At 33.4% G+C, this 24760-nt stretch overlaps 1 protein-coding gene and 2 pseudogenes across 3 annotated transcripts, besides 2 other annotated features; all 3 read right to left on the bottom strand.

Moving 5' to 3' along the window:
• Positions 1-13060: part of a mobile genetic element that runs on past the window's edge.
• TVAGG3_0775940 lies at positions 12121-12679 on the bottom strand (annotated as a pseudogene). The gene has a single exon. A coding segment is annotated over exon 1 (559 nt).
• A 7283-nt stretch (positions 13061-20343) lies between the features above and the next one.
• Positions 20344-21649: a mobile genetic element.
• TVAGG3_0775920 lies at positions 20424-21553 on the bottom strand (annotated as a pseudogene). Its single transcript has one exon. A coding segment is annotated over exon 1 (1130 nt).
• A 2284-nt stretch (positions 21650-23933) lies between the features above and the next one.
• Positions 23934-24089, bottom strand: TVAGG3_0775900 (uncharacterized protein; the record flags this gene model as incomplete). Its single annotated transcript, XM_051246127.1, has 1 exon — positions 23934-24089. One exon carries the CDS (start codon positions 24087-24089, stop codon positions 23934-23936), a length of 156 nt encoding a protein of 51 aa, XP_051092714.1.
• Between the last annotated feature and the right edge of the window lie 671 nt (positions 24090-24760).

The raw sequence follows: 24760 nt of genomic DNA, 5'->3' as shown, positions 1-24760 counted from the left end.
TGCAAGTAATTTTGACAGCATGTTTGCTCCAGATACTAAGAAACCACAAGACTGGTTAGGAGACCAAAGCACACAAGAAAACTTTTTGAGCGAAAGCACAGCGAGAACATACTTTTTCTGAAACAGTGAAGAACAAGAGCGAGTAAGTAAAAAACCGGCAGATTAACGCCAGACTGCGTGCAGAGAAGTCAATCAATATATATATATATACCAGTCAGTTCTCACGCGCGAAACGCACACACAAAAACAGTGGAAGAACAGCGAGTAATAAAAATTACCCCATCCGCCAAAACCTCTATGAAAATCGTGAAAAATTGCCAAAACGGTTTGAGAGGATATTATGTACATAGACTTCTGTAAATGGCTGTGCAATGTGGGCTTCGCCTCGTTATGCTTTGGTAATATTACAAGAAACTTCTGGACGAAATTCATAGACAAGAAGAACGTGAAGAAGATCGGAGAAACAACTTGAGCAAAAGACAAAAAGCATTCAGAAAAGAATACCACGTTTCGGTACCAAAAGGAAAGGAAAAGAACTATAAGTAATTGATTTAGATACTGAAGAGATTAGGAGAAGAAAGAACAGAGATATGGTTATGTTGCATTTATCAAAGAAACAACAAAAGCTCTTTACGCGACCTTGCAGTAAGATTCTATACAAATCTGACAGAAGTTGGTTCTATCGCGAAAACTTACCGATTCAATGACACCGAATGAAGATGTGAAACAAATAAGTTCAAGATACGTTACCTCAAACACACTATGATATGGATAAATGTTATGGTAAGTGGCAAAGTGACAACTCAGGAGATCAATGGAGAGTGCACTATATCTTATCCATGCTCTATTAATATATATGATGTTATCATAATGAATAGGAGAGACTAGAGCGAGCGGAGGTCATTCGACTATATCTAATTACTAGGATCCCCCCACTCTTTATTTTCAAGCTGACTTTTACAAATTTGAACACTTTGTTGCGTAGATATGAAATTCTGAAAGAAGTATGGAGGGTCTGTATGACTTTGTCTTCCTGCCCATAGTTTCATGTCGTCAACTTACCTACTGCGGCGTCACCATAAACACGTATATGGAAGAGTTGAGAGAGATAGGTAAGTTTGACAGACATGAACTATGGAGAAGTACAAATCATACAAGACCCTCATCAACTTCTTTCAAGAATTCAATCTAGCAAACAAAGTTCAAAGTTGTAAAAAGTCACAGCTTGTAAAATAAAGAGTTCATTTACCCTAACTTGTTTGAGCGTCAAAAATACTCCTGTTATTTTTTCCTTTAACAATGACAAATCTTTCTTGAATGTAACGTTTGTACAACCTTTAATATCATAGTGTGTTTGAGTAACGTACTTGAACTATTTGTTTCACATCTTCATTCGGTGTCATTGGAAACGAGTACAGTCTTTCCTGCGATAGAACCAATTTCTGTTCAGATTTGTAATCTTAGCAGTCGTAAAAGCTTTTGTGTTTCTTCTGACTAAATAGCAACATAACCATATCTCTGTCTTCTTCTTTCTCCAACTCTTCAGTATAAATCATATACTATATTCTTTTCCTTTCCTTTTTGGTACCGAACGTGGTATTCTTTTTGCTGAATGCTTTGTCTTTTGCTCAAGCTTTTTCCATCTCTTCACGTTTTGTCTATTGAATTTCGTCAAGAAAGTCTGTAAATATACAAGCGTAAATCGCCAGGCGACAGCCCACATTGGCAACAGTTACAAGAAGTCTATGTACAAATATCACTCTCAAAACCGGTTTGGCAATTTTTTCACGATTTTCCATAGAGTTTTTGCGACTGGGGTTTTTTCACTTACTCGCTGTTCTTCACTGTTTTCATAGAGTTTGGCGACTGCGGTTTTTTACTTACTCGCTGTTCTTGCACGATTTCATGAGAGTTTGTGGCGACTGCGGTTTTAACTTACACGCTGTTCTCACTGTTTTCAGAAAAAAGTATGCTCCGCTCGTGCTTTCGCCTCAAAGTTCTGTGTCTTTCGCGTTCTAAACCAGTCTTGGTGTTCTTAAGTATCGGTAGCAAAACAGGCTGTCAAAAATACTTGCATTCGGCTACATATCGTCTTTGACCGAAACGAATGGACGAGTTGTTTGTTAGACTGTATGTACTCGTATTCTTCATTTATAGCTTCATGCGACTATAACTGTGTTGTTTCTCTGTTGTTGACATCTATCTTGTCTTACATACAAAATAAAAAAGTAGTTTTTAAAAAAATTTTTAATAAGCGTTGATTTTTTGACTTTCACAAAAGACCAAAAGAATAAACGCTTTACATGTATTGTTCAGGCAACTCGTCAAATAATTTATAGCTTTATCTATCTTCATCTACTAAACGTTTCCTTTACTTATTATGGGAGCCACCATATATTCTCAAAACTTTTCAAGTAGTTCGTTTCTGCAGCTCTCATATCATTAGCAAACAACAGACCTTGACTCTATTGACGTGTACTGTCATATCTTTGATTAATATTATAATTTCTTCCTACTTATATCTCTTTTGATTCGAGCCCGTCGTTTACTGAACGATGTAGAAGTAAATGCCTTCACCTTGCTGACTAAGGGGGCCTGCACTTTCCGTACGAATGAGACCCATATGTTATTGAAAGGTTATTCCAGACAACTGGGTCTAAACCATAAACAAAACTATTGCTATACAGCTTTTCTATTAAGATATGCTGCAGTTCTCATAGAATCTTACCGAATCATAAGCTCAGGATACGAGAGGTCGAATGAACACAAATTTTGAACACTAGAAAAATCAATTAACAGGAACTTAAAAAATTCTGTCCAGAATGGAATATTATGTCTGACAAGAGATCATCTCTGTTTCTTCAATGACATATAGTCTAAATTGTATCCAGTCTTACGTTTAAACCCTATTCTAAACCACTTATCGGTGTCATTGTCTTATCTTTTCTAACTGTTGTCAAACTCAATGTTTGAACATTTCGTTCTTACAGTACAAAATAAAAATAAATGAATAAATAAAACTAACGTTTATTTTTTCTGTCTTAAGGGAAATAGAAATTTGTCATTTTTCAGCCAAAAATAATATTTTGGTTGAAGAGGTGAATTCCTCACCGTGTTTCTCACCTCTTTTCTAACATAGGTCTTAAAACACACAGAAACTCATAAATTTGGTCATTTTCAGCCAAAATATATTTTGATGTTAGCATGTTAGATCTAACACGTTTTCTCACCTGTTTTCTTAAATGTCTAAAACACACAAGACTCATGAAAAATTGTCATTTTTCAGCAAAAATATATTTTACTGTTAAGCATAGTTAATCTAAACGTTTTCTACCTGTTTTCTTACATGTCTAAAAACATATGCAAAACTCAAATCTTAAATTCTATGTGCAAACTCGTTCAGCGAGACTATAAAATGTTTGTCAAGACTTTCATATAAATTGCTTCTCTCCGTTTTCCGAGCGGGAAGAGATTCCATGTTTGTCAGACTTCATTGTAAATAACGTGAGCACAAAAATATATTTTAGTTAAGCATGTTAGATCTAAGCACTTTTTCTAACCTCTTTCTAACATGGTCTAAAACAGCACAAAACTCATAATTTTTCATACGGAAGTTCAGCAAAAATGAAAGTTTATGTGCATGTAGATCTCACCCTGTTTTCTCACCTGTTTTCTCACCTCTTTTTTTCACAAGCGTTTTACATTGGTAATGTTTGCGATGGTCATGACTCTAAACAGTTTTTTAGCCTCTATTTCTTCTTTTAGTACATCGAATGTTTAACGAATACCGAAGGTTTCTTATATTCTTCTTGACGTCAGATAGAAGAAATCTTCTGGCTGTTGGATAGTTGTTGTCAGAAATTCTAGACATGTCCATTTTATTTCTGCTGGTTTTCTGCTTCTTTCTTGTTAAATCTGCGATAGTCGAATGTTTCTCTATACGTTCTATTCGTCTTTGACGGAGAGTTATATTTCCTCATTGCTTGCTTTACATTTAGAACATTGCGGGTTCGTATTTTTTGCGTTATACATTGAAATAAAACCAGCTAAAACAACTAAAGCGTCAATGCTCTCTTATCTCAAACATAGCGGTCTATTTGTTTGGTTCCATACTTTTGCCTCTCCTATCTTTATCTCTTATTTCCCAAACACATTCAGCTAACTAATCGAACAAAATTTGTCGTAGGTCTTAAAATCTTCAGATTTATATATGTCAGAGATGCTTCTATATACCATGTCGGCAATCTTTAGTCGCATTAATCCTTATGGTTGCAATCGAATCCTAGAAACTCATAGTTTAGCCTTTCGTGATGAACTTCATTTAATTTCTACTGAGTCAGTTGGTTTCACTTCTATTTCATCGAATTCAGGAATATGTGAAGTTTTTGTTTTGAGATTTCAGGTAAGTTTTGGGTAAATGGTCGATGAGTCCTCCATTTCATAAATGAGTACTGTTCAATTGTTCAAATCTTCGCACTACAGTCTAAGATTACATGTTAAAAGTTCTGCTTTATCTTCTGCGATTTCTGTTTCAAAAGTATAATGAAGAAGGAATGAAGCTTTTCATCTGTACTATAACGATAGATGTTTGGATTATGACTAACGAGTTTGTGCTGTTGTTTGAATGTTGTTGTGCCGATTGTTGAATATAATCTTTAATACAAAATAAAAAATAAAAAAAAGATAAAATCTAACTTTTATTTTTTCTTTTCGTGGAAAATTCATCAGAACAAATATCAAAGAGTGAAAAAGAGTGTGAAAAACAGGTAGATCCACCTCTTCACTTAAACATTATGTTTGGGGTCCCTTTACATCATTACGATGACGAGTCTTGACAAAACATTACGAAGAAGTCCATGGACAAATTCAAGAGGGTAGAAATGAGGCTTAGGAAAACTGTGGTTAGGAAAACGTGTTAGATCTAACATTCTCATACATAAACTTTATTTTTGCGTCCTTTACACTCATTACGAAGAAGTCTTGACAAAAACATTACGAAGAAGTCATGAAAATTCAGAGCGGTTAGAAGAATAAGAGCGTGAAAAAACAGGCGTGAGATCTAACATTCTACACATTAAACTTATTTTGGTCCTTACACGCATTACAAGAAGTCTTGACAAACATTTACGAAGAAGTCATGAAAATTCAAGAGGCGTTAGAAAACGTTTAGGAAAACGTGTTAATCTACATGCTAACATAATTTATTTTTTGTGTCCTTACACTCATACCGAAGAAGTCTTGACAAACATTTACGAAGAAGTCATGAGAAATTCAAGAGCGTTAGAAAACGTGTAGAAAACGTGTTTAGATCTAACATGCTAACATAACTTTATTTGGCGTTCCTTTACACTCAATTAACGAAGAAGTCTTGACAAAACATTACGAAGAAAGTGAAAATCAGAGGTTAGACAACGTATCTGAAAACATCGTAGTCGATAGACATGCACATATAGATGACTTTATTGGAACATTTTTCTTCACGATAATGTATAATTTCAGGTGATTTTCGGAGAGTTTAGACGCATGTTAGAAAACGTGTTAGAAAACGTGTTAGATTCTATACAAATTCTATACATAAACTTTATTTTTGGCTGAATTCAGCCAACAAAATGAACGAGGTCAGGAATGTATGTAATACCTTTGGAATTCACATAACACCCTTACCGTAAGCTCATAAAATGCTTGGTTTTGAGGTCGAGCACTTTTGGCTCCACCCGTACTTTCAACAAAACTCAAGAATTTATCGCGATGAATTATTGTATAAAAAGCAACCTCGAGGCGAACTCGCCGCTTGCTATATTCTTCACAAAATGCCTTATATATACTCTTCCAGGACTTAATTTTCCCAACAACTTTCTAAAGTCTTGTCCTAAACTGCTGAACATATTTGTTGCATTAGATGTAACCATCTGTCTCTACTAAGACTAATACCGTTTATAATGCCCTTTGTGAATGTTTCGCATTTAGATTTGTTTAGTGGAATGTTTTGCTTCGATCTGACATTTCTGTTCTTACTACAAGATAAAAAGTTTAGAAAAAAAAAAAGTAAAAAACTAACGTATATTTTTTCTGTCTTAAGAAATTCTGAAAAATTCAGAGGTGAAATAGAAGAGGTTGAGAAACATTAGAAAGTCATCGAAGATACAGTTCTATGAAGAAAACATTTACGAAACATGAAACATTTACTGAAGAAGCTTGACAAAACAGTTAACGAAGAAGAGTCTTGACCTAAATTCACAAGAGGGGTAGAATAGTGAGGTAGAAATGAGTGTAGATCTAACCATGCTAGCCGACATTCTCGTCAAATACAAAAAATGACACTTTTCATTTAGATTAACTGTTATTGTTTGAAACGAGTGAAGATTGAGCACTTCATCAAAAAAATCCTGAAATCATAGATCTTTTATAGCAAAAAAATACAAAAATTAAAACTAACTTATTTGTTTCTATCTTAAGGAAATTCATGATAAGATTCATGAGTTTAGATAACGTGTTAGAAAAGTGTTAGATCTAACCATCTGTACCCCGACATTCTTCGTCAAATACAAAAAATGGACACGCTTTTCATTAGATTAATGCTGGTTGTATTTTTTGACGAGTGGAAGACTTGGCACTTCTAGTGTCAAAAAAATCCCTAAAATCATATCTTTACATACAAATAAGAAAATAAAACTAACTTTATTTTTTCTATCTAAAGGAAATTCATGAGGTAAAAAAAGAGTGAAAAAAAGAGTGAAAGATCTCACCTCTTCACCCTAACATTATGATTTGGGCCGCCTTGACACTCATTACGATGAAGTCGTTGACGAAAACAGGTTTACGAAGAAGTCTGACAAATTCAAGAGGGTACAAGAAATGAGGTTTGAGGTAAAACGTGTTAGAAAACGTGTTAGATCTAACATTCTAACATAAACTTATTTTGTGCCTTTACACACTCATTAATAGAGAAGTCTGAGACAAAAACATTTACGAAGAAGTCATGAAATCAGGAGTTAGAAAAGAGGTGAAAAAAAAGTGAGATCTACATGTCTAGAACATATAACTTTATTTTTGGGTCCTCCCTTACACTCATGTACGAAGAAGTCTGACAAAAACATTACGAAAGTCATGAATAATTCTAGAGTTAGAAATCGTGTTAGAAAACGTTTAGATCTAACTGCTAACATAAACTTATCTTTTGGTGTAAATTCATGATTTTCGAGAGTTTAGAACCAGTGTTAGAAAAGCGTGTTAGAAAACGTTGTTAGATCTAACGCATTCTAACATAAAGCTTTATTTTGCGAATTCAAGCAACAAAAATGAACGACCGGTCAGGATTGTATGTAAATACCTTGAATTCATTCATAACACCTTTAGTTAAAGCTCACTGAAAATGCTTGTTTTGAGTCGAGCACTTTTTGGCTCCCACCGTATTTTTCAACCAAAACTCAATGAATTTTCCTGCACTGAATTTTGTATAAAAAGCAACCGTCGAATTCACGGCAGCGCGTTGCATATATTCTTCTTCACAAAATTGCCTTATAATACTCTTCCCAGGATTATTTTCCAACACTTTCTAAAGCTCTTCGCTAAACTGCTGGATCACATATTTGTGCATTAATGTAACCATCCTGTCTCTACGTAAGACTTCAAATACGTTTAAGTGCCTTTTTGTGAATGTTTCGCCATTAGAATTTGTTAAGTGAATGTTTTTGGCTTCGACTGACATTTCTGTTAGTCTTACCTAACATATATAAAAAGTGAAAAAAAATAATAACTAACGTTTTTTTTCTGTCTAAGGAAAATTCTGAAAATTCAAGAGGGTTGAAAAAAAGAGGTAAAAAACATTTACGGAAGAAGTCATTCGACCAAAACATTTACGAAGAAGTCATGACAAAACATTTACGAAGAAGTCTTGACAAAAATTACGAAGAAGTCTTGACAAATTCCAAGAGGAGGAAATGAGTTAAAAATGAGGTTAGAGTCTAACTCATCTACCCGACATTCTCGTCAAATACAGAAAAAATACACTTTTTCATAGATACTGTATTTTTTGATCGAAGTGGAAGATTGACACTTCGTCCAAAAAATCCTCGAAACATATCTTTTGATACAAAAAAATACAAAATAAAAGCTAACTTTATTATTGTCTATCTTAAAGGAAATTCCATGAAATTCATGAGGGTTATTGAGTAAAAGTGTAAGGAACGTGTAGATTCAACCATCTAACCCACCATGTCTCGTCAAATACATAAAAATGAAACACGTTTTCATTACGATAACTGTTATTTTTTGACGAGTGAAGGATGGCACTACGGTCAAAAAAATCCGCTGAAACAATCTTACCATACAAAATAAAAAATAAAACTTAACTTATTTTTCTATCTTAAGGGAAATTCATAGTGAAAATAAGAGAAAACGTGAAAAAAGAGGTGACATCTCACCTCTTTCAGCCTAAACTTATCTTGGGTCCTTTACACTCATTACCATAAAGTCTGTAGACAAAACATTTACGATAGAAGTCATGATCAAAATTCAACGAGGTAGAAGATAGGTTAGAAAAACTGTGCTTAAAAACGTGTTAGATTCTAACATTCAAACATAAACTTTATTTTTGGTTGGCCTTTACACTCATACCGAGAGTTCTTGATGACAAACCATTACGAGAGAAGTCATAAAATTCAAAAGGGTTAGAAAAAGAGGTGAAAAAACAGGTTGAGATCTAACATTCTAACATAAACTTATTTTGGGTTCCTTACACTCATTAGAAGAAAGTCTTCGACAAACATTTATCGAAAGAAGTCATGAAAAATTCAAGAGTTAGAAAGACTGTTAGAATAACGGTTAGATCTAACATGATACGATAATTTATTTGTCCTTTAACACTCGATTACAGAGAGAGATGTCTTGACAAAACTATGTGTACGAAGAAGTCATGAAAATTCAATTTGAGGTTAGAATGACGTGTTATAGAAAGAGTTAGATTAACATGCAACATAACTTTATTTTTGGTCTAATTTCATGAGATTGGATGTTCGGAGAGTTTTAGACTCGATGTTAGAAAAACGTGTTAGTAAAACGTGTAGATCTAACAGTCTAACAGTATAACTTTATTTGCTGAATTCAGCAAACAAAATGAACGAGGTTTCAGGATGTTATGTAAATACCATTTCGAATTCATTCATAAACACCCTTAGTAAGCTCATAAAATGCTTGTTTGCATGTGAGCCACTTTTTGGCTCCACCGTATTCTTTCAACCAAAACTCAAGAATTTCCTGCATGAAATTTTTGTATAACAAAGCAACCGTCGGAAATTCCGCGCTGGTTCTATATCTTCACAAAATGCTTATTAATACTCTTCCCAGGACTTATTTCAACAACTTTCTACAAGTCTTTCCTAAATGTGACACATATTGTTGCCATTATAACTAACATCCTTGTCTCTGAGCGTAAGACTTCAAATACCGCTGAGCCCCTTTATAAGTGCCTTTGAATGATTCCCATTAGATTTTGTTATGAATGTTTTTTGCTTCGGACTGAACATTCTCTGTTCTTAACGCTACAAGATAAAAGTTTTAGAAAAACAAAATAAACCTAACGTATTTTTTCTGTTCTCTAAGGAACATTCATGAAAAATTCAGAGAGGGTGAAAAAAGAGCGTGGAAAAAACATTTACGAAAGTCAGTGACAAAGACATTTACGAAAGAAGTCATGACAAAACATTTACGAAGAAGGTCTGGACAAAACATTTACGAAGAAATCTTGACAAATTCAATGAGGTTAGAAAAGATGTAAAAAAACAGGTGAGATCTAACATTCTAACATAAACTTTATTTTGCGTCTTCACTCAATTACGAAAGAAGTCTTGAACAAACCATTACGAAGAAAGTATAAAATTCAAGAGGTTAGAAAACGTGTTAAGAAAACTGTGTTAGATCTATTACATTAGAACATAAACTTATTTTTGGTCTTTACACTCATACGGAAGAAGTTCTTGACAAACATTTACGAAGAAGTCATGAAAATCAAAGAGTTAGTAAAACGTGTGTTTAGAAAACGTGTTTAGAATACATGCCTACATAAACTTTATTTTTGGTGTAAATTTCATGATTTTCCAGAGTTTTAGACCACATGTTAGAAAACGTCGTATAGAAAACGTTTGTTAGATCTATACATATTTCTAAACATAGAACTTTATTTTTGCTGAATTCAGCAACAAAATTGAACGAGTCATGAATGTAAACCTTTATCATTCATAATCACCCTTAGTAAGCTGCATAAAATGTCTTGGTTCTGAGGTCGTGAGCCTTTTTGGCCTCCACCGTATTCTTTTCAACCAAAACTCAAGAAAGTTTCCGCATGAATTTGTATAAAAAAGCAACCCGTACGGAATTCGGCGGTTGCTATATCTCTCACAAAATGCCTTATAATACTGTTCCCAGGACTTATTTCCAACAACTTCTAAAGTCTTCCTAAACTGCTGACACATATATTGTTGCATTAATGTAACCATCCTTGCTCTATCGTAAGACTTCAATACCGTTATAGAGTGCCTTTTGTGAATGTTTCGATCCATTAGAATTTGGTTATGTGAAGTTTTTGCTTCGACTGACACTTCTGTTCTTACCTACAAGATAAAAATTATGAAAAAAAAATAAAGACTAACGTTATTTTTCTGTTCTTAAAGGAAATTCCATGAAAATCAAATGAGCGGTGAAGAAAGAGCGTGAATAAAACATGTTACGCAAAAGTCCATGAATCAACATTACGAAGAAGTCATTGACAAAACATATCGAAGAAGTCTTGACAAAAACATTTACGAAGAATCCTTGACAAATTCAGAGCGTAGAAATGAAGGTTACGATAAGAGGTTAGATTCTAACCATCTACCCCACTTCGTCAAATACTAAAATGACAGTTTTTCATTAGCATAACTGTATTTTTTGTGACGAAGTGAGATGACATCTTCGTCAAAAAAATCCCTGAAATCAATCTTTTATACAAAAAAATACCAAAATAAATTAACTTTATTTTTTCTATCTAAGGAAATTCATGAAGAATTTATCATGAAGGTTTTAGAAAAACGTGTTAGAAAACGGTTAGATCTAACCATCTACCCTACATTCTCGTCAATACAAAAAAATGACACTTTTTCTTAGATAACTGTTATTTTTGGACGAAGTGAAGATTTGCCTGTCAAAATTTCCCTGAAATCATATCTTTACATAAACAATAAAAAAATAAAAACTACTTCTATCTTAAATCATGGCTTGAAAAGTTGGAAGAGTGGACTACATCTTTTACTAATATTTTGTACATAATGACGAAAACTTGAGAGTCTGAAATGTAAAAGAGTTTAAAACGTGTGAAAAGTATCTAACACTTCTAACCTAAACATTAATTTTGGGTCTTTACCACTCTTAACGAAGATAGCTTGACAAAAACATTTAACGAAGAATCATGAAAATCCAAGAGTTAGAAAGAGGTTGAAAATGAAAAGGTGTAGATATAACATTATCTATACATGAAACTTTATTTTTGGGTCTTTACACCATTACCGAAGAAGTCTTGACAAAACATTTACGAAGAAGTCTGAAAAATTTTCTAACATGGTCTAAAACACACAAAACTCATGAAATTTGGTCATTTTTCAGCAAAAATATATTTTATGTTAGCATGTTAGATCTAACACGTTTTCTCACCTGTTTTCTATACATGGTCTAAATACACAACAAACTCATGAAATTTGGTCATTTTTTCAGCAAAAATATATTTTATGTTAGCATGTTAGATCTAACACGTTTTCTCACCTGTTTTCTAACATGGTCTAAAACATACAAAACTCATAAAATTTCAAGACTTCATCGAACTTAAATGTTTTGTCAAGACTTTGTCATATGATTGCTTCTCTCGGTTTTCCGAGGGAAGAGATTCCATGTTTTGTCAAGACTTCATTGTAAATGACCAAAAATATATTTTATGTTAGCATGTTAGATCTAACACGTTTTCTAACCTCTTTTCTAACATGGTCTAAAACACACAAAACTCATGAATTTTCATACGGAATTCAGCAAAAATAAAGTTTATGTTAGCATGTTAGATCTCACCTGTTTTCTCACCTGTTTTCTCACCTCTTTTTTTCACAAGCGTTTTACATGGTATATGTTGCGATGGTTCATGACTCTAAACAGTTTTGTAGCCTCTATTTCTTCTTTTAGTACATCGAATGTTTTAACGATACCGAAGGTTTCTTTATATTTCTTCTTGACGTCAGATAGAAGGAAATCTTCTGCTGTTGGATAGTTTTTGTTCAGAAATTCTAACATGTCCATTTTATTTTCTGCTGGTTTTTCTGCTTCTTTCTTTAAATCTGCATAGTCGTTCTTTCATACGTTCTATCTCTTTGACGGAGTAGTTATATTTCCTCATTGCTGCTTTACATTTAGAACATTGCGGGTTCATTTTTGCGTTATACATTGAAATAAAACCAGCTAAAACAACTAAAGCGTCAATTGCTCTCTTCATCTCAAACATAGCGGGTCTTATTTGTTTGTTCCATACTTTGCCTCTTCTATCTTTATCTCTTATTTCCCAAACACATTCAGCAACTAACGAAACAAAGTTGTCGTAGGTCTTAAATTCTTCAGATTTATATATGTCAGAGATGTTCTTATATACCATGTCGCAATCTTTGTCCATAACCTTATGGTTGCAATGAAATCCTAGAAACTCATAGTTTACCTTTCGTATGAACTTCTTTATTTCTACTGAGTCAGTTGGTTTCACTTCTATTTCATCGAATTCAGGAATAGTGAGTTTTTGTTGTTGGATTTCAGGTAGTTTGGGTAAATGGTCGATGAGGTCCTCCATTTCATAAAGATACTGTTCATTGTTGTCATCTTTCGCACTACAGTCTAAATTACATGTTAAAAGTTCTTGCTTTATCTTCTGGATTTCTGTTTCAAAAGTATATGAAGAAGGAATGAAGCTTTTCATCTCTACTAACATAGATGTTGGATTCATGACTAACGAGTTTGGTGCTGTTGTTTGAATTGTTGTTGTGCCGATTGTTGAAATCATATCTTTTATACAAAATAAAAAAATAAAAAAAATAAAACTAACTTTATTTTTTATTTCGGGAAAATTCATGACAAATTCAAGAGGTGAAAAAGAGGTGAAAAAACAGGTGAGATCTCACCTCTTCACCTAAACATTATTTTTGGGTCCTTTACACTCATTACGATGAAGTCTTGACAAAACATTTACGAAGAAGTCATGACAAATTCAAGAGGGTAGAAATGAGGTTAGAAAACGTGTTAGAAAACGTGTTAGATCTAACATTCTAACATAAACTTTATTTTTGGGTCCTTTACACTCATTACGAAGAAGTCTTGACAAAACATTTACGAAGAAGTCATGAAAATTCAAGAGGTTAGAAAAGAGGTGAAAAAACAGTGAGATCTAACATTCTAACATAAACTTTATTTTTGGGTCCTTTACACTCATTACGAAGAAGTCTTGACAAAACATTTACGAAGAAGTCATGAAAATTCAAGAGGTTAGAAAACGTGTTAGAAAACGTGTTAGATCTAACATGCTAACATAAACTTTATTTTTGGGTCCTTTACACTCATTACGAAGAAGTCTTGACAAAACATTACGAAGAAGTCATGAAAATTCAAGAGGTTAGAAAACGTGTTAGAAAACGTGTTAGATCTAACATGCTAACATAAACTTTATTTTGGGTCCTTTACACTCATTACGAAGAAGTCTTGACAAAACATTTACGAAGAAGTCATGAAAATTCAAGAGGTTAGAAACGTGTTAGAAAACGTGTTAGATCTAACATGCTAACATAAACTTTATTTTTGGTGTAAATTTCATGATTTTCGAGAGTTTTAGACCATGTTAGAAAACGTGTTAGAAAACGTGTTAGATCTAACATTCTAACATAAACTTTATTTTTTGCTGAATTCAGCAACAAAATGAACGAGGTCAGGATGTATGTAAATAACCTTTGAATTCATTCATAACACCCTTAGTAAGCTCATAAAATGCTTGTTTTTTGAGGTCGAGCCACTTTTGGCTCCACCGTATTCTTTCAACCAAAACTCAAGAATTTCCTGCATGAATTTTGTATAAAAAGCAACCGTCGGAATTCCGGCGGTTGCTATATTCTTCACAAAATGCCTTATAATACTCTTCCAGGACTTATTTTCCCAACAACTTTCTAAAGTCTTTCCTAAACTGCTGACACATATTTGTTGCATTAATGTAACCATCCTTGTCTCTACGTAAGACTTCAATACCGTTATAAGTGCCTTTGTGAATGTTTCGCCATTAGATTTGTTAGTGAATGTTTTTGCTTCGACTGACATTTCTGTTCTTACCTACAAGATAAAAAGTTAGAAAAAAAATAAAACTAACGTTATTTTTTCTGTCTTAAGGAAATTCATGAAAATTCAAGAGGGTTGAAAAAAGAGGTGAAAAAACATTTACGAAGAAGTCATGACAAAAACATTTACGAAGAAGTCATGACAAAACATTTACGAAGAAGTCTTGACAAAACATTTACGAAGAAGTCTTGACAAATTCAAGAGGGTAGAAAATGAGGTTAGAAATGAGGTTAGATCTAACCATCTACCCGACATTCTCGTCAAATACAAAAAATGACACTTTTTCATTAGATAACTGTTATTTTTTGACGAAGTGAAGATTGACACTTCGTCAAAAAAATCCCTGAAATCATATCTTTTATACAAAAAAATACAAAATAAAACTAACTTTATTTTTCTATCTTAAGGAAATTCATGAAAATTCATGAGGTTAGAAAACGTGTTAGAAAACGTGTTAGATCTAACCATCTACCCGACATTCTCGTCAAATACAAAAAAATGACACTTTTTCATTAGATAACTGTTATTTTTTGACGAAGTGAAGATTGGCACTTCGTCAAAAAAATCCCTGAAATCATATCTTTACATACAAAATAAAAAAATAAAACTAACTTTATTTTTTCTATCTTAAGGAAATTCATGAGGTGAAAAAAGAGGTGAAAAAAGAGGTGAGATCTCACCTCTTCACCTAAACATTATTTTTGGGTCCTTTACACTCATTACGATGAAGTCTTGACAAAACATTTACGAAGAAGTCATGACAAATTCAAGAGGGTAGAAATGAGGTTAGAAAACGTGTTAGAAAACGTGTTAGATCTAACATTCTAACATAAACTTTATTTTTGGGTCCTTTACACTCATTACGAAGAAGTCTTGACAAAACATTTACGAAGAAGTCATGAAAATTCAAGAGGTTAGAAAAGAGGTGAAAAAACAGGTGAGATCTAACATTCTAACATAAACTTTATTTTTGGGTCCTTTACACTCATTACGAAGAAGTCTTGACAAAACATTTACGAAGAAGTCATGAAAATTCAAGAGGTTAGAAAACGTGTTAGAAAACGTGTTAGATCTAACATGCTAACATAAACTTTATTTTTGGTGTAAATTTCATGATTTTCGAGAGTTTTAGACCATGTTAGAAAACGTGTTAGAAAACGTGTTAGATCTAACATTCTAACATAAACTTTATTTTTGCTGAATTCAGCAACAAAATGAACGAGGTCAGGATGTATGTAAATACCTTTGAATTCATTCATAACACCCTTAGTAAGCTCATAAAATGCTTGTTTTGAGGTCGAGCCACTTTTGGCTCCACCGTATTCTTTCAACCAAAACTCAAGAATTTCCTGCATGAATTTTGTATAAAAAGCAACCGTCGGAATTCCGGCGGTTGCTATATTCTTCACAAAATGCCTTATAATACTCTTCCCAGGACTTATTTTCCAACAACTTTCTAAAGTCTTTCCTAAACTGCTGACACATATTTGTTGCATTAATGTAACCATCCTTGTCTCTACGTAAGACTTCAATACCGTTATAAGTGCCTTTTGTGAATGTTTCGCCATTAGATTTGTTAGTGAATGTTTTTGCTTCGACTGACATTTCTGTTCTTACCTACAAGATAAAAAGTTAGAAAAAAAAATAAAACTAACGTTATTTTTTCTGTCTTAAGGAAATTCATGAAAATTCAAGAGGGTGAAAAAAGAGGTGAAAAAACATTTACGAAGAAGTCATGACAAAACATTTACGAAGAAGTCATGACAAAACATTTACGAAGAAGTCTTGACAAAACATTTACGAAGAAGTCTTGACAAATTCAAGAGGGTAGAAATGAGGTTAGAAATGAGGTTAGATCTAACCATCTACCCGACATTCTCGTCAAATACAAAAAAATGACACTTTTTCATTAGATAACTGTTATTTTTTGACGAAGTGAAGATTGACACTTCGTCAAAAAAATCCCTGAAATCATATCTTTTATACAAAAAAATACAAAATAAAACTAACTTTATTTTTTCTATCTTAAGGAAATTCATGAAAATTCATGAGGTTAGAAAACGTGTTAGAAAACGTGTTAGATCTAACCATCTACCCGACATTCTCGTCAAATACAAAAAAATGACACTTTTTCATTAGATAACTGTTATTTTTTGACGAAGTGAAGATTGGCACTTCGTCAAAAAAATCCCTGAAATCATATCTTTACATACAAAATAAAAAAATAAAACTAACTTTATTTTTTCTATCTTAAGGAAATTCATGAGGTGAAAAAAGAGGTGAAAAAAGAGGTGAGATCTCACCTCTTCACCTAAACATTATTTTTGGGTCCTTTACACTCATTACGATGAAGTCTTGACAAAACATTTACGAAGAAGTCATGACAAATTCAAGAGGGTAGAAATGAGGTTAGAAAACGTGTTAGAAAACGTGTTAGATCTAACATTCTAACATAAACTTTATTTTTGGGTCCTTTACACTCATTACGAAGAAGTCTTGACAAAACATTTACGAAGAAGTCATGAAAATTCAAGAGGTTAGAAAAGAGGTGAAAAAACAGGTGAGATCTAACATTCTAACATAAACTTTATTTTTGGGTCCTTTACACTCATTACGAAGAAGTCTTGACAAAACATTTACGAAGAAGTCATGAAAATTCAAGAGGTTAGAAAACGTGTTAGAAAACGTGTTAGATCTAACATGCTAACATAAACTTTATTTTTGGGTCCTTTACACTCATTACAAAGAAGTCTTGACAAAACATTTACGAAGAAGTCATGAAAATTCAAGAGGTTAGAAAACGTGTTAGAAAACGTGTTAGATCTAACATGCTAACATAAACTTTATTTTTGGTGTAAATTTCATGATTTTCGAGAGTTTTAGACCATGTTAGAAAACGTGTTAGAAAACGTGTTAGATCTAACATTCTAACATAAACTTTATTTTTGCTGAATTCAGCAACAAAATGAACGAGGTCAGGATGTATGTAAATACCTTTGAATTCATTCATAACACCCTTAGTAAGCTCATAAAATGCTTGTTTTGAGGTCGAGCCACTTTTGGCTCCACCGTATTCTTTCAACCAAAACTCAAGAATTTCCTGCATGAATTTTGTATAAAAAGCAACCGTCGGAATTCCGGCGGTTGCTATATTCTTCACAAAATGCCTTATAATACTCTTCCCAGGACTTATTTTCCAACAACTTTCTAAAGTCTTTCCTAAACTGCTGACACATATTTGTTGCATTAATGTAACCATCCTTGTCTCTACGTAAGACTTCAATACCGTTATAAGTGCCTTTTGTGAATGTTTCGCCATTAGATTTGTTAGTGAATGTTTTGCTTCGACTGACATTTCTGTTCTTACCTACAAGATAAAAAGTTAGAAAAAAAAATAAAACTAACGTTATTTTTTCTGTCTTAAGGAAATTCATGAAAATTCAAGAGGGTGAAAAAAGAGGTGAAAAAACATTTACGAAGAAGTCATGACAAAACATTTACGAAGAAGTCATGACAAAACATTTACGAAGAAGTCTTGACAAAACATTTACGAAGAAGTCTTGACAAATTCAAGAGGTTAGAAAAGAGGTGAAAAAACAGGTGAGATCTAACATTCTAACATAAACTTTATTTTTGGGTCCTTTACACTCATTACGAAGAAGTCTTGACAAAACATTTACGAAGAAGTCATGAAAATTCAAGAGGTTAGAAAACGTGTTAGAAAACGTGTTAGATCTAACATGCTAACATAAACTTTATTTTTGGGTCCTTTACACTCATTACGAAGAAGTCTTGACAAAAACATTTACGAAGAAGTCATGAAAATTCAAGAGGTTAGAAAACGTGTTAGAAAACGTGTTAGATCTAACATGCTAACATAAACTTTATTTTTGGTGTAAATTTCATGATTTTCGAGAGTTTTAGACCATGTTAGAAAACGTGTTAGAAAACGTGTTAGATCTAACATTCTAACATAAACTTTATTTTTGCTGAATTCAGCAACAAAATGAACGAGGTCAGGATGTATGTAAATACCTTTGAATTCATTCATAACACCCTTAGTAAGCTCATAAAATGCTTGTTTTGAGGTCGAGCCACTTTTGGCTCCACCGTATTCTTTCAACCAAAACTCAAGAATTTCCTGCATGAATTTTGTATAAAAAGCAACCGTCGGAATTCCGGCGGTTGCTATATTCTTCACAAAATGCCTTATAATACTCTTCCCAGGACTTATTTTCCAACAACTTTCTAAAGTCTTTCCTAAACTGCTGACACATATTTGTTGCATTAATGTAACCATCCTTGTCTCTACGTAAGACTTCAATACCGTTATAAGTGCCTTTTGTGAATGTTTCGCCATTAGATTTGTTAGTGAATGTTTTTGCTTCGACTGACATTTCTGTTCTTACCTACAAGATAAAAAGTTAGAAAAAAAAATAAAAACTAACGTTATTTTTTCTGTCTTAAGGAAATTCATGAAAATTCAAGAGGGTGAAAAAAGAGGTGAAAAAACATTTACGAAGAAGTCATGACAAAACATTTACGAAGAAGTCATGACAAAACATTTACGAAGAAGTCTTGACAAAACATTTACGAAGAAGTCTTGACAAATTCAAGAGGGTAGAAATGAGGTTAGAAATGAGGTTAGATCTAACCATCTACCCGACATTCTCGTCAAATACAAAAAAATGACACTTTTTCATTAGATAACTGTTATTTTTTGACGAAGTGAAGATTGACACTTCGTCAAAAAAATCCCTGAAATCATATCTTTTATACAAAAAAATACAAAATAAAACTAACTTTATTTTTTCTATCTTAAGGAAATTCATGAAAATTCATGAGGTTAGAAAACGTGTTAGAAAACGTGTTAGATCTAACCATCTACCCGACATTCTCGTCAAATACAAAAAAATGACACTTTTTCATTAGATAACTGTTATTTTTTGACGAAGTGAAGATTGGCACTTCGTCAAAAAAATCCCTGAAATCATATCTTTACATACAAAATAAAAAAATAAAACTAACTTTATTTTTTCTATCTTAAGGAAATTCATGAGGTGAAAAAAAGAGGTGAAAAAAGAGGTGAGATCTCACCTCTTCACCTAAACATTATTTTTGGGTCCTTTACACTCATTACGATGAAGTCTTGACAAAACATTTACGAAGAAGTCATGACAAATTCAAGAGGGTAGAAATGAGGTTAGAAAACGTGTTAGAAAACGTGTTAGATCTAACATTCTAACATAAACTTTATTTTTGGGTCCTTTACACTCATTACGAAGAAGTCTTGACAAAACATTTACGAAGAAGTCATGAAAATTCAAGAGGTTAGAAAAGAGGTGAAAAAACAGGTGAGATCTAACATTCTAACATAAACTTTATTTTTGGGTCCTTTACACTCATTACGAAGAAGTCTTGACAAAACATTTACGAAGAAGTCATGAAAATTCAAGAGGTTAGAAAACGTGTTAGAAAACGTGTTAGATCTAACATGCTAACATAAACTTTATTTTTGGGTCCTTTACACTCATTACAAAGAAGTCTTGACAAAACATTTACGAAGAAGTCATGAAAATTCAAGAGGTTAGAAAACGTGTTAGAAAACGTGTTAGATCTAACATGCTAACATAAACTTTATTTTTGGTGTAAATTTCATGATTTTCGAGAGTTTTAGACCATGTTAGAAAACGTGTTAGAAAACGTGTTAGATCTAACATTCTAACATAAACTTTATTTTTGCTGAATTCAGCAACAAAATGAACGAGGTCAGGATGTATGTAAATACCTTTGAATTCATTCATAACACCCTTAGTAAGCTCATAAAATGCTTGTTTTGAGGTCGAGCCACTTTTGGCTCCACCGTATTCTTTCAACCAAAACTCAAGAATTTCCTGCATGAATTTTGTATAAAAAGCAACCGTCGGAATTCCGGCGGTTGCTATATTCTTCACAAAATGCCTTATATAGGGTGTCCAAAGGTGTGTTTAGCACAAACCTGAATACTGCGAATAGAAATAAACAAGTTACATATATATAAAGTTTATTTAAATATAATCACCATTGGATTCAATCACGCGTTCGCAGCGATCGATCCAGGCTTGAAAGACACGCTTTAAATCATCATGAGAAAATTGCTCAAATTGCTCTCTTACAAAATTTTCAAGATCATCTGGACTCGCGAATTCGCGTCCTTCAGCTCTCTTTTTTAGCGTGCCGAATAAATAAAAGTCAGAGGGTGCAATATCAGGTGAATAAATTGGGTTTGGAACAACTTTGACATTGTTTTCCACCAAGTAATTCATTACCTTATGACTTTTGTGAACTCTTGAATTATCAAAATGAATTGCAAACTTTTGTTTTTGTTGTTTGGATTTCTCAAACTCATCAGAATTGATAATTTGAGTAAGAACATTGTCAATTAGATACTGAGCATTCATCGTATTAGGTTTTTTGAAGAATATCAATTGCGATGATGCCATTCACGCCCCAAAAAACCGACAACATCATCATTGGTGTGTCAATTTTTTTCTTCGGGAATGTTTGCGGATTTTCATCCTTCGGGATCCACATGATTTTGGCTTCTGTTGCATATTGAAACCAAGACTCGTCCCCTGTTACTAAAAAGCGAAACTTCTTGGATTGATACGCACGCAATATAGAGAGGAGCTCTTTCGAAGATTGGACTCTAGATTTTTTTTGGAACTGAATTAAGGTTGTGCGGAACCCAACGTGTATACGCTAGTTTGTAGTTCAAATAATTGTGCAGATAATAACTGACTGTTGTACGTGGTATCTTTGTCATCTCCTCTATCCTTCTGAGTGATGCTCTTGGGTCTTCATCTAGCGCTTGAAGAATTGCTTTGATTTTTCTTTGATCCGGCGATTTTTTGTCAATTTTTATGATGGGCGCCTTTTTGTTCATGAAGTGATACATCCTAACATGATACGTTACAGTGGAATAGCTAGGAGCATCCATACCGAAGCATTTTACCAATGTCTCGTAGATTTTTTTACAGTCTTTGCATTTTTTTGCAAGAGCGAGGATGTTTTCTTTATGATTCATTAAAAAAATGAAAAAAATCCCGCCAAAATTTCCCGCGAAACCGCCTCTTGTCTCAAAATTCATTTTATATCCCGGCATGGCGCCAAAATACAACATACTCATCATATACATATATTCATATTTTTTATTATATATTTATAATCAGCATATATCTCCTTTAATAGTCTCATATAGAGCGCTGTGCTAAACGCACCTTTGGACACCCTATAATACTCTTCCCAGGACTTATTTTCCAACAACTTTCTAAAGTCTTTCCTAAACTGCTGACACATATTTGTTGCATTAATGTAACCATCCTTGTCTCTACGTAAGACTTCAATACCGTTATAAGTGCCTTTTGTGAATGTTTCGCCATTAGATTTGTTAGTGAATGTTTTTGCTTCGACTGACATTTCTGTTCTTACCTACAAGATAAAAAGTTAGAAAAAAAAATAAAACTAACGTTATTTTTTCTGTCTTAAGGAAATTCATGAAAATTCAAGAGGGTGAAAAAAGAGGTGAAAAAACATTTACGAAGAAGTCATGACAAAACATTTACGAAGAAGTCATGACAAAACATTTACGAAGAAGTCTTGACAAAACATTTACGAAGAAGTCTTGACAAATTCAAGAGGTTAGAAAAGAGGTGAAAAAACAGGTGAGATCTAACATTCTAACATAAACTTTATTTTTGGGTCCTTTACACTCATTACGAAGAAGTCTTGACAAAACATTTACGAAGAAGTCATGAAAATTCAAGAGGTTAGAAAACGTGTTAGAAAACGTGTTAGATCTAACATGCTAACATAAACTTTATTTTTGGGTCCTTTACACTCATTACGAAGAAGTCTTGACAAAACATTTACGAAGAAGTCATGAAAATTCAAGAGGTTAGAAAACGTGTTAGAAAACGTGTTAGATCTAACATGCTAACATAAACTTTATTTTTGGTGTAAATTTCATGATTTTCGAGAGTTTTAGACCATGTTAGAAAACGTGTTAGAAAACGTGTTAGATCTAACATTCTAACATAAACTTTATTTTTGCTGAATTCAGCAACAAAATGAACGAGGTCAGGATGTATGTAAATACCTTTGAATTCATTCATAACACCCTTAGTAAGCTCATAAAATGCTTGTTTTGAGGTCGAGCCACTTTTGGCTCCACCGTATTCTTTCAACCAAAACTCAAGAATTTCCTGCATGAATTTTGTATAAAAAGCAACCGTCGGAATTCCGGCGGTTGCTATATTCTTCACAAAATGCCTTATAATACTCTTCCCAGGACTTATTTTCCAACAACTTTCTAAAGTCTTTCCTAAACTGCTGACACATATTTGTTGCATTAATGTAACCATCCTTGTCTCTACGTAAGACTTCAATACCGTTATAAGTGCCTTTTGTGAATGTTTCGCCATTAGATTTGTTAGTGAATGTTTTTGCTTCGACTGACATTTCTGTTCTTACCTACAAGATAAAAAGTTAGAAAAAAAAAATAAAACTAACGTTATTTTTTCTGTCTTAAGGAAATTCATGAAAATTCAAGAGGGTGAAAAAAGAGGTGAAAAAACATTTACGAAGAAGTCATGACAAAACATTTACGAAGAAGTCATGACAAAACATTTACGAAGAAGTCTTGACAAAACATTTACGAAGAAGTCTTGACAAATTCAAGAGGGTAGAAATGAGGTTAGAAATGAGGTTAGATCTAACCATCTACCCGACATTCTCGTCAAATACAAAAAAATGACACTTTTTCATTAGATAACTGTTATTTTTTGACGAAGTGAAGATTGACACTTCGTCAAAAAAATCCCTGAAATCATATCTTTTATACAAAAAAATACAAAATAAAACTAACTTTATTTTTTCTATCTTAAGGAAATTCATGAAAATTCATGAGGTTAGAAAACGTGTTAGAAAACGTGTTAGATCTAACCATCTACCCGACATTCTCGTCAAATACAAAAAAATGACACTTTTTCATTAGATAACTGTTATTTTTTGACGAAGTGAAGATTGACACTTCGTCAAAAAAATCCCTGAAATCATATCTTTACATACAAAATAAAAAAATAAAACTAACTTTATTTTTTCTATCTTAAGGAAATTCATGAGGTGAAAAAAGAGGTGAAAAAAGAGGTGAAAAAAGAGGTGAAAAAAGAGGTGAGATCTCACCTCTTCACCTAAACATTATTTTTGGGTCCTTTACACTCATTACGATGAAGTCTTGACAAAACATTTACGAAGAAGTCATGACAAATTCAAGAGGGTAGAAATGAGGTTAGAAATGAGGTTAGATCTAACCATCTACCCTAAATTATATTTTTGGGTCCTTTACACTCATTACGAAGAAGTCTTGACAAAACATTTACGATGAAGTCTTGACAAAACATTTACGAAGAAGTCTTGACAAAACATTTACGAAGAAGTCTTGACAAAACATTTACGAAGAAGTCATGAAAATTCAAGAGGTTAGAAAACGTGTTAGAAAACGTGTTAGATCTAACATGTTAACATAAATTATATTTTTGGTCCGGGAACAACTTTCTCTCAATTGGGGCTGTGGCATAATCTTTGCGTAAGCGGTTCAGACCTTCTTCGAACTCTTGGTCTCTCTTCGATTTGGATTGAGATTGGAATTGCTGGGGTGGAGCTTGCTGGAACATCCAAGGGTTGGGGAAGTAAGGCATAGGCTGAGGAGGGTAGTTCGGGAAGCCTTGTGGTGGGTAGTAACCTTGAGGTGGAAATTGGTAGAAATTCGGAGGTACTTGCTGGAACTGAGGTTGCTGAGGAGACTATTGTGGTTCTTTAGGTTCCTCTGGTTTGGGAATGGACTGGGTTGGTGGGACGTGGGACATTCGTTTGTGGCTTAACCGTCGGACCACAACGATAAAAATCTCTGCTACTAGCAGTACTGCTACTGACAGTAGCAGTACTGCTACTGACAGTAGCAGTACTTTTTCTGACAGTAGCAGTACTTTTTCTGACAGTAGCAGTACTTTTACTGACAGTAGCAGTACTTTTACTGACAGTAGCAGTACTTTTACTGACAGTAGCAGTACTTTATCGTCGAAAACCCTCTCAAATTTTCCTTTTTACTGACAGTAGCAGTACTTTTACTGACAGTAGCAGTACTTTTACTGACAGTAGCAGTACTTTTACTGACAGTAGCAGTACTTTTACTGACAGTAGCAGTACTTTTACTGACAGTAGCAGTACTTTTTCTGACAGTAGCAATGGTCGAGGTCGAACCTACCGACGAGGCAATTTACCTAATTGAACTTAACGACTGCGTAAAAGACTACTTGCGCAAGGTCATGAAGCCCAAGGTCAAGTT

This window comes from Trichomonas vaginalis, chromosome III (genome assembly GCF_026262505.1).
Source record: "Trichomonas vaginalis G3 chromosome III, whole genome shotgun sequence".
NCBI lineage: Eukaryota > Parabasalia > Trichomonadida > Trichomonadidae > Trichomonas > Trichomonas vaginalis.
The sequence above is the reverse complement of the archived record's forward strand: the minus strand, read 5'-3'. Positions and strand labels throughout refer to the sequence as shown.